Consider the following 11,550-nt stretch of genomic DNA (forward strand, 5'->3'; position numbering starts at 1 on the left):
AAGATATAAATATCCACTTAATTTTTGTTGGCTTAAATACTTTTTTCGTCCTCATTTTCGTAGTGTTTGTTGCGGATGGTCCTCATTTTGACAGAATGTTTAAAATGATTTTCATTTTTATCGAATGTTTAAAATGATTCTCATTTTCGGAATTCGTGTTTTATTTGGTCATCTTCTGTGACGCTGTTTAAATAGTAACGGAATACTGTACAGTACACGTAACACACCCCAATACAACATAATACCAAAAAGTGTCACCTATACAGTGTTCTGTTACTGATTTAAACGGCGTCACAAAAGATGACCAAATAAAACACGAATTGCGAAAATGAGAACCATTTTAAACATTCAGTGAAAATGAGGACCATTTTAAACATTATGTCAAAATGAGAACCATCCGCAACAAACACTACAAAAATGACGACGAAAAAAATATTTAAGTCGCTAAATATTAACTGCTTCTGAACATTTTTATGAAATGTCAATTAAGACTGATTAATTTATGTTAGTTTGACTTACTTTGATTATGAATTGTAATGTATAATATTTCTATTTATTAATTCTCGCTGTTTTTATTGAATTTGGACAAAGTATTTTCGAGGGGCAGTATAAAGTTTTTAAGAATCAAAACGATATCTCTCATGGAAAAAATGAATTTTAAAGAGAAACAAAAAGGAGATTCACTCGTAAAATAAAATTCTTAACATTCAAGCCGTATAGAATATTGTATAGTATAATAATAGTGTATGGATTTGTTTATAGCTTTTTGGATCAGTAGATGTAAATATTTTAAACATAGGACTTTAAGTCTAACTCAATCCTATAAAATCAACTTGTAAAGTGACATTTGCACCTCATTTATATCCTATGAAATTATCTTATCTCTAGTCAATGTGGGTCTTCCAACACACCCTCTCATGCCAGTGTTTATATATTTTGTGCGTGGGACTATAAATTAATGGGCAGGGCGGCCCGATAGCGGGTAGAACAGAATGTCCAAGAAAACTCACTAGGATATACTTTTTAACCAGGCTCTGATACCATGTTAGAAGTGAAGTTTAAACCTAATTTAATCTCACAAAATCGACTTATAAGGTGAGATTTGCACTTTATTTATATAATATGAAATTGTCCTATAGAACTTTGATCAAGTAATATCATTTGAAATATAGTTAATTCTGAATATTTTCACAATTTACATCCAGTACATTTGGATTTATTTGGACTAAGTATGTGCATTTTGGATTGAGTATATATAATCATTGCTCATGGTATATAATAATTTACCAACACATTTTACATATTTATATAAAATCATTTAAAGAAGTGGACAAAAATGAAAATTAATTTTGATAACCAATTATTTACAATCATTATTTAAACACTCATTAGTACTAATTTGTTTTTATGTTAAAAGAAGAGCATTCCAATATTAACAAAAAAACACGAAAATAGACACACACAAAAATTATTTGCAATGGGCTAAGAAGCGTCACCACTAGTGATAGTTTATTTGTTCTCACAAAGTGGACGAGCAATAATGGTTTCGTATTTCAAATTTTTCGAAATGTAAGTGAGGTGTATGCTGTTTGTATCCTTACAAATTAATTTAAGTTCGTATACTTTTTTTTTTTGTATTTGATACTTACTACAAACAAACTTTTGAATTTATTTTACAATAACTTATATGGTGAGATGATTTTTGGAAGATTCAACGGAATCGTTATTGGCATCTGCATGTGAATGACGGTTTTCACCATCGCTTTCTGTTTTAACTTTTAACTGTTGTTTACTGTAGGAGCTCTTCAGAAAAAAACGCGCCTCTAGATTGGTCCCAGTATTTTGACAAAGAAGACGATGTTGCGATTCCCGCATCTAACGATGTTAGTCTGCGAATCTAAATCATGCTCTATTCTGTGACCGCTTTCTGTAATCCGATAAGATGAATTTTCCTCTGTTGTTTTTTTCCCATTTGTTCAGGTGTTTCATATTTATACGGCAGGAACTGAAGGTCCCGTTGTATTCTGTTTACACGGGGGTGGTTATTCCGGGTACGATTGGTGCTAATGTGTCTTATTCATTGATGCTTCTCTTAATTTATAGTTACTATCAATGGTCCACGAAGTATTGTTGAATTTACTGTCGCCTACCTCTAAATTTCTTCTTCAGACCGTTGGTAGTGGAGTGTGCTAACTTTTTGGTTAATATTTGAAATTTCTTGATATTGTAGGAAAATTAAATGTTCACACATTGTTCTAAGAATACATTGTCTAAGTCTCGCTCAATGGACTAATGCTCTGTACTTTGATACATAAATTGAAATATAGTTGTGTAATTTCATGATGCATGTGGCCATGTGCTGGTGGTGTCTTTGCTTCTGCTAAGCAATGAAGGGAGTTTAATCTGTGCTTGTCCAATGCCTGTAGTTAATTTTAACATGTTTGCATAAGATTGTGAATCGTAACAATTAGATAGAATAACTTGAGAAATCAATATTGCGGAGAAATGTGTGACCTTGGACACATGCATATATGTGTGTGTATGTGTATTTGTGTGTGTGTATAAGGTTTTAGAAGGAAGCCCGCCACTTACATAATGAATTTTATGGTTAATTGTGGTAATGGATGTTAATAATTTCTCCTAATATGTGCACTAAGTATGTTTCTATTTCATAATCAATCACCCATTCACCTTTTGCATTGGGAGCTTTTCAGTACTTACTAAAATTTATTAGCCTGAATTTGGAGTACATTATTTGAAAATTTTGGTAATTCTTGGGTTTGTGCTCTAAATTTGGAGCAGTTATTTTCAGTGGTTTTTGAGGCTTTGACACTAAAGAGGGAAAGTCTATACGTGATGTACTGTCTTCATTGTTCTTTATCCCTAGTTTTATCCATTCACTTAAACGACTGACTGTTGTCTATTACACGTGGAACTAATTTCACTTTCGAAAGAGTACATAGTTTGGTGTTATTGAAGTTCTCATGTTAGATGGAATTAGTCTGTTCTTTTAGGCTACTGTGAAGGGTATTTTTAATGATTGTTTTTCAGCTTAGTCTTTAGTAATATAGCTTTACCAAAACTTGAAGCCTTTTCTAATGAAGCAACCAATAAAGGATTATTTCTTGAACCATTTACCTTGGGGGAGTTAAAGTCAATAAAATTTTGTAAATAACATTTTGTCATAATTTACCTCAAAAGCTTTAGTTTGAGCGTTAACGTATAGGTTGTTTATGACGTGGTACCTGTTGGAGATTCACATTGATAAGATGTATGGCCAAATTATAGTGGGTGTAAGGTTGTTCTAGACTTAAACAACACTTTTTAAAATGGTATAAGAACCTATCCTAATAAGTATACTTGGACCTATCATGCCACCTGCCTCAAGTTACCTACAAACATCCAGTTCTATGCACGAGATATCCAATTCGCAGCGTGAGTGGTTGTGTTGGAGATCTTATATTTACTAGAGATGTGATCAAATTATAACATGTAAGTGAGTGCAAACCTCACCTTATTAGTGAAGTTGGAACCTACCTTTTTATTTTCCTTTTCTTATTGGAGTATATGGAAATGTAAGCGTGTGCACATAAAGTATATCATATTTATAAGTGTTTCTCTTCGTACAGTAAAATTTTACTGCACAGTTAGATGGCCTGAATGCAAACTATGAGATAGTGTGTTGGGTGGTAGAGGCAACAATAAGGTAAGCTTAATGCTTTAGAATTGAAAATGTTCCTACGAATGAGGGAGCACACAAGACTGAATAGAACTATTAGTACAATCATTGGAGAAAGTAGGGATAGAATCCATAGTAGAAAAGGTAGTGTCTTGTCTTAGAATGTCTAGGCATGTTTAGAGAAGTTTCATTGGAGCACGAGTAAGTAAGAAGGGTGAATCAAATAGAATAGAGTCAAATTGTTGCAGGTAGAGGGAGACTGAAGAAAATTGTGGTCAAATCATTAGAGGGATTTTGAAATAATGTTCTATCTTTCCATTTATGAAACAAATTTATGGTGTAGCACAATTTCTCTAGCTGATCTTACCTAATGGGGAAAAGTCTCTAGATGTTAGAACATGCTAATTCAGAAACATGTCATTTATTAACATTTTATTTTGAAATTATTCATAACTTTACAACCTGATGAAAGTCTTCTCATTATATTTCCACAGGCTTTCGTTTGCTGTCTCAGCAAGTAAAATTAAGGAGAAAGCTAGGGTAGTGGCTATGGACTTGAGAGGCCATGGGAAATCATCAACAGAAAATGATATTGACTTATCTGTTGAGGTAAAAAGTAGTAAATGAACTAAATTGGATATCTTACCACTCATGTACTTGTAGAGGTGATCATCTTCTTGTGCAGACTATGTGCAACGATGTATTTGCTGTTATAAAGGAATTATATGGCAACTATCCTCCAACAATGATTCTTATTGGTCACAGGTGATTTTGTTTCTTAAATTAATTTTCTTGGATTTTTGTTATAGAGGCTTTAATACATGAAGTCAACTGTCAAAGACATCAATTAATAATGTTCCGATTTTGACACTTTTATCTTGGTTAAGCATGTTAGTCTCTGGAAGTAATATGGATTCTTTTCCAGCTTAAATGTGCAAGAAAATATATTTAAATATATCTATATAAGTCAACTGTGATTATCCTTCTATCACTGCCTTCGTTAGATGATGATTGTTAACCTTTCATAAGTTTGAAGTATTTTTTCCTTTTATAAGTTCAGAGTCTTTTAAGGGCATTTCAGTTTCTACTTCTCCTTTTGTTTCTTCATTTCAACTCCAAACACCCAAGAACACTCTATAAAAGAATCTTCAACTTGAAGTAATTTTTATGCTTAAAAAATCATAGGATTATGAAACAGCTATAACTTCAATCTGAAGTAGCTTTTTAAGCTCTAAATAGACCAAGTCATATGCTACTAAGTTGCTAAAAGAAGAACTTTATGTACTTCGTTTGATACATGAAACCCATTAGTCTCAAAGATCAAAGCATTTTTCCCTGATATTTGCTACCTGCCTCTTCACCACAGCTTTACTACATCTGACTAGAGTTATCATCCTTCAATCACTGTGTATTGTGCTTCATAACTCATTAGCATAATGCATCTGCTATAAAACTGTAATGTGGCATGACTACAAATGTTATGATTTCTTTGTATGAGATTGATAAGTCGCTGCAAGGATATTCTGTATAACTGTTATGTATTACCGCTTTAATTTCACATCTGCATTTACTCTTGCAGATATTTGTGTTTCTTTTTCTATTTTTGTCTGTGTCTGCACCACTTGTCTTTATTTTTCACTTATTTTCTTTTCTGAATTTTATTCCTATGAATATGTTTGGTGTACTGAGCATGACCAATTTTCCACTTGTATAAATTACATTTAACTTCATTGTATATTATTGTTATTATCGGTTATTAAATTTGTTTCATTATTAAAGCATGGGAGGATCAATTGTTGTGCATGTTGCTGCAAGAAAATCATTGTCCACCTTGGCTGGGTTGGTTGTCGTGGATGTTGTAGAGGTTGGCTTTTGTAGTTAGTTGCCGCATTACTTTTGTGATTACTTTTTTCGTCATTGGAACAAAAATGTTGATTGTCTCAACAATTTCAGGGAACAACTATGACTTCACTCATTCATATGCAGAAAATTCTATCAAACAGGATGCAACATTTTTCAAGCATTGAAAAAGCTGTGAGCCCTGCTCTATACCTTCTTTCATTTGTGTTTCAAGTTTTGTGTTATCTGTTGTGTCTACTGTTTCTGATTTTGATCTTTTTTATTTTCTTTTTGTTGTCATTATTAAAGCAGTCTTTAAAAATTATTTTTGAATGTCATCCCAATCCCAGTTTATAATATTCCTCTTGAATATTGAGTTTTGGTTAGAAATGCACTTGAAATTGGTTTTTAAAACTGATTTATTTTTTTTTTTGTTGAAATATCTAACAAAGTTATAACGTAATCATTGTTTTTGAATAAGAGGCACTGGTGCAAATTATCAACCTCTAAACCGACCCACTAATTTACAAGCTTCATGGCACGAGAAATTATTTGTTAGTGCACAAAGTTCGTGGAGCCAAGAACCAAGAACACTAAAAGTATTTAATCAAGGGAGGTCTTGAACGTGAAAAAAAAATAATGTATGGAAACATAGAATGAGTACCTTTCGATTGTTATAAGCCATAGCTTAAGTTTGCTAACATACATTATTATATTTGTACATGCCAAGTGGTTTATTTTTGTTTTGGGCTTAAATATAATTTTGGCCCCCCTATTTTGTTTAATCTTCACTTTCAGCCTCTCCCGTTTTCCATTTTAAAATTGAGATTTGGTCCTATTTTAATAGGAAATCCAGAATTTTGGTTCAGTCCACAATTTTGTTTGTGTTTGATTTCTTTTATTATGGTCCGATTGAATCCTAGACCTAACATATTCATTTAAGGTCCAAAAAAATATTTAACTAATTAAAATTAAGAAATACAAAAAATAAGTGTAGACAAAATTGAAGATTGGTCTACAATTGTGGATTTTTTTTTAAAAGAGGGGGACTAAATATCTATTTAAAAATGGGAGGACTTAAATTGAAACTTGAACAAAATAGAGGGATCAAAATCGTATTTAAACTTTTAATTTAATTGATCTGCCTCTGTCATTCACCGGCCAATGGCACCATCAGTACTAAAACATCAATTGAGATTTTCCTTTGGAGGCATTTTTTTTCCATGTCATATCATGTGGCTATGTTATAAAACCTGCAGAAGCTCTAGGTTTAAGTGAAGGCTCACTGTTGTTTCATTTATTCTGGTGAATTTGACGTCAGTTGAAATTGCTTCTGTTCAGATTGAATGGAGTGTCAGGGCGGGGTCTGTAAGAAATATTGATTCTGCTCGTGTATCCATCCCTCCCACATTAAAATATGATGAGTCAAAGAAATGGTGAGTAGTAATGCTTCTCTTAACTTTTCATTACATTGATAGAATAATTCAAAATATAATGTTGTTCACCAGTTCCTATATGCATTCTAAACATCTGGTTACATATCCTTTTGTTTTTAGTTTTATGCTTGATTAGTATGAAGCTGATTTGTTGCAGTTATCTTTACCGGACTGAGCTGGAAAAGACTGAACAATATTGGAAAGGCTGGTATGTTTTTATCTTAACTTTCATGCCAGATGTTCACAGCAGTTGCAAATTGTGTATATGTGAATGAAACCAATTACTTTCTATGTTTTCTAACTTCTAAGTAAGAGGTGGATTGTGTGGGGTTCACTTTTGATTGTTGTTGGGTAATTGCTTCATATATTGTTCTTGTGTAGATTTTGGTTGAGTCTTTACGCAGAGAGGAACGTGTAAAAACAATGACCGTTGGGTCCTTTCTTTCCACAAATTTTCTTCACTTTTTTCTTGAAGAATTTTATGATATATACTTCCTTGTAATGCAGAGCATGATTACTTGATTCTAAAACAACGAAACTAGGCTAAGTTTTCGTCAAAAGCTCTTATGGTATCTTACTATCCCTTTAAGGAGTTAATATTTTTTCTTACAGGTATGAAGGACTCTCTGATAATGTGTCCAAAAACTATGTCGTGACTGTTTATTTAAATACCTTACAATGAATTTGTCCAAAAACTATGTCGTGAGTTACATGTTTCTTGTGTATGGGTTGCAAGCTGCTGCTGCTGAAGAACTTCCACCAATTTTTGTTGTCAAGTATCAAGTGCAAATTTATTGAAAGAAATGAAATATTGTTTGTCTTCCTAGGGGAGAACAGAGTGGGGCCCACCATTCATGTTGGATAGTATATTTATTTAAATACCTTACAATTAATTTGTCCAAAAACTATGTCCTGGGTTACATGTTTCTTGTGTATGGGTTGCAAGCTGCTGCTGCTGAAGAACTTCCACCAATTTTTGTTGTCATGTATCAAGTGCAAATTTATTGAAAGAAATGAAATATTGTTTGTCTTCCTAGGGGGAACAGAGTGGGGCCCACCATTCATGTTGGATAGTATATTTATTTAAATACCTTGCAATTAATTTGTCCAAAAACTATGTCCTGGGTTACATGTTTCTTGTGTATGGGTTGCAAGCTGCTGCTGCTGAAGAACGTCCACCAATTTTTGAGTGAAGGGAGGTTGAGGTGTTAATGAAGATCAGTGCGTGAGTGAGTGAACAAGAAAATGGCAGGTGAGGATAAGCGGTGGGAGCAGCGGTGGTGAGCGTCGACATTGGGGAAAAGTATAGGTTAGGTTATGAAATTGGGAGTGTGGAGGGGTTCGGGGATTGAGCAACGACAGCAGAAAAAGTTGCCTCGAACTGTTGGTGGAGACGGAGAGGGAGAGGGAGAGGGAGAGGGTTAAGGTTTCTCGCAGGGAGGGGTTCGAACGGTTGGTGGAGACAGAGCGGGAGAGGGAGAGGGAGAGGGATTCGGGAAGGGTTATTTGGGCGGTGTGTGTGCGGGAAGAAGGCAAGGAGAGGGTTCTGTGTGTGTGCGGGCGCTTTGGAGAAAGAAAAATGAGAAATGGAGGAGCGATGGAGCGGTGGAGCGGTGGAGGATTTTTCAAAAACGAAAACACAAATGCGCGGACTGCTGTGTGGGAAATGTGACAACTGGACTACACGCGTGTGTGCGGGAAATAACGCTTCCTGATGCCAATTTAATTTTTTAATTAAAAAATTAATAATTTAAATCTAATTCCTGCTACCACGTAAGGTGGTCATGAAAGTGGTAACTTTGGGGTGTCATTCTATCATTATTCTTTACGGATACGAGGTTGGTGTTTGTGTGGTGATTAAGAGGAAGAAGCGGGAAAAAGAGAAAGAAGAAGATTTGACCATTCATGAAAAATTAAAGTTTGGGCATTGCCTGTGTCTGGTCAAATAGTCAAATAGTTGAGAGAAGAAGACAATGTTTGATCCCAACACCGCCATTTCCAGCATTGGGTCCCACAAGATCCTCTCAATTACCACCGTCGACTCCTTCTTTTGCCCAATCAAATTTCGTCAATACTTATATTATCTCTTTTACTCACTTTTTCTTTTTTTCATTCCATTTATTACAACAAATCACACTCTCATTAATTCTTAGTCAATGTTCCTCATTTTCTTAACTTATGTCTGTTGCATTGCAGCTGTTTCCCTCTCTCCATTCATCTTCTTCTCTTCTCTCTTTCTTCATTTTTTTTTAATCAAATCAAGACTACATGTATTTCTTGAATCTAGATTCTTTATTAGATTTTTTTCTGTTGTCCTCTGCTGAACATTAAAAATATATTGTATTAATATTTTAAATATCTTTTTAATATATTTTAAAACGTCAAAATTAGTGGTAATCAGTATATTATGAAGGCACAATAAAGAAATAACACAAAAAATCAGCAAAGAATCCAAATTCGTATTTCTTCCACTATTTCATAAGGATAGTCATGGAATTTTTAATAAAAGGGATGAAATTGTTAAGATTGATGACAACTTTTAAAGTGAAATTGTATGGAATGTGAACGATTTTTTAAGTATTAATCTCTCTTTCTTAAAAAAGTTCATGATCGGAAGTTTCACATCAACTAAAGATAAAACAATTTCATAATATATAAGTGAGTGTAAATTTCACCTTACAAAGTGATTTTGTGAAGTTTAATTAGGTTTAAAGTTCATTCCTAACATGATATCTGAGACATGACTTCAAAAATTTATCTTAATAATATTTCTTAAACATTTTGTTTCAACCGCTATCATTCTTTTTTTTTTTTTTATATTTCATATCTGTTCATTGCAAAATCAAAATGGATTTCGGTTCTCAAATGTTTTTTCAATGTAAAAACACTCACTCCGATTCACATTTAACAATACATTGTGAGTATTATATTTATAGAAACGAAGGTGCTCTAGAAATTTGTCAAAGATATAGATGATGAAATCGATGGCTTTATATCCTAAAATATTTTGAAAAAACTCTGGGATGATGTAGGTGAGATTATTATAATAATATGGTTTGTTGAATTTATTTTATTTCTTTATTGTGAGGCAAATATTTGCTTTGAATTGAATATTCCAGATTCCATGTAGAACCGATGTTACTTCTGGTGGGGCACTGGATTTTTCCCTTAGGTTTATAAAATATTTTGAAAAATATTAAGGAATGTTTAAGAATCTTTGGTTAAAGTTAATTCATCATTTACTATTGTTAATCGTAAAGCAAACACTGTCGGTGGAACCTAAGATTCTTCCTTTATCCACTTCAAATTTTAAAACAATATTATGATGTACTAATTAACTATATTGTTAGGAATATAAATAATGGTTAAAATGTTATTTATTTACTTTTTATACTTATAACTTTTTAAAAGTCTTTCATATACATTGACTGATAATTTATATTAGTGGTGAATTTCTCCGACAAACTTCTTTTAGAATGATCCCGTATAAATTATAAGTGTGAGAGAATGAGTTATAAATTTATGATAAATTAAAGATAAAACCAAATTAAGTATATAAATGAATACATATATCACGTTAAATTAGATTTAAAAGAATAAAAAGTTTTACATAAAAAACAAAAAGTGAATCCAACACATAAGATTGGCGAATCCCTTAAAAAAAAAAACAAGTCCTTTCCGGTTAAAACATATGGATCCAAAGTGTATTAATTATTGAGTTGACTAAATAGAGAATTAGGAATGAAAAAAAAAAAAGGGTAAGAAATTTAACGCGGAGATCGTATATGATGTTAGTGTATATGTAGAAGAATAGTATACGATTTTTATGTGTGTGGATAGTGCTGAAAATGAAGTGTGTATTAATTTATTGAAGAAGATGGTGAATCTTAGCATGATCCAGCTGTTCCCAAACTCTTGTTGTTGCAGCCACCATCTTCTTCTTGCTATTCATTTGGTTGTTTATGCATAAACATACCACTAATAAAATTTAGATTCTCTGTTATATTTATACGTACTAATTTTTTTGTCGTACATTTTAAATACATCGATGAACATTTTTTTTTATGTTTTATCTATTAAAAAGTTCTTTAAAGTAAAAACACCGATATATTTCGAAGGTACAACAGAACAGATGATAACACTAACAAATCAATATAAAATCTGGACTTCTAATCATATGTATAAACTACTACTTTTGTCTAATTATACATTTATTAAAGATATAAATATCCACTTAATTTTTGTTGGCTTAAATACTTTTTTCGTCCTCATTTTCGTAGTGTTTGTTGCGGATGGTCCTCATTTTGACAGAATGTTTAAAATGATTTTCATTTTTATCGAATGTTTAAAATGATTCTCATTTTCGGAATTCGTGTTTTATTTGGTCATCTTCTGTGACGCTGTTTAAATAGTAACGGAATACTGTACAGTACACGTAACACACCCCAATACAACATAATACCAAAAAGTGTCACCTATACAGTGTTCTGTTACTGATTTAAACGGCGTCACAAAAGATGACCAAATAAAACACGAATTGCGAAAATGAGAACCATTTTAAACATTCAGTGAAAATGAGGACCATTTTAAACATTA

General features: G+C 32.6%; 1 protein-coding gene across 1 annotated transcript; it reads left to right on the forward strand.

Moving 5' to 3' along the window:
• Window positions 1-1,540: 1,540 nt before the first annotated feature.
• LOC114174549 (protein phosphatase methylesterase 1-like) lies at window positions 1,541-7,968 on the forward strand. The gene is made up of 10 exons (XM_028059385.1): window positions 1,541-1,569; window positions 1,799-1,883; window positions 1,981-2,051; window positions 4,174-4,288; window positions 4,365-4,444; window positions 5,459-5,543; window positions 5,633-5,713; window positions 6,860-6,954; window positions 7,112-7,162; window positions 7,567-7,968. The coding sequence occupies exons 1-10, from the start codon at window positions 1,541-1,543 to the stop codon at window positions 7,634-7,636; spliced, it is 762 nt and encodes a 253-aa protein (XP_027915186.1). The 3' UTR covers window positions 7,637-7,968.
• Window positions 7,969-11,550: the final 3,582 nt, after the last annotated feature.

This window comes from Vigna unguiculata, chromosome 2 (genome assembly GCF_004118075.2).
Source record: "Vigna unguiculata cultivar IT97K-499-35 chromosome 2, ASM411807v1, whole genome shotgun sequence".
In the NCBI taxonomy this organism is placed as follows: Eukaryota; Viridiplantae; Streptophyta; class Magnoliopsida; order Fabales; family Fabaceae; genus Vigna; species Vigna unguiculata.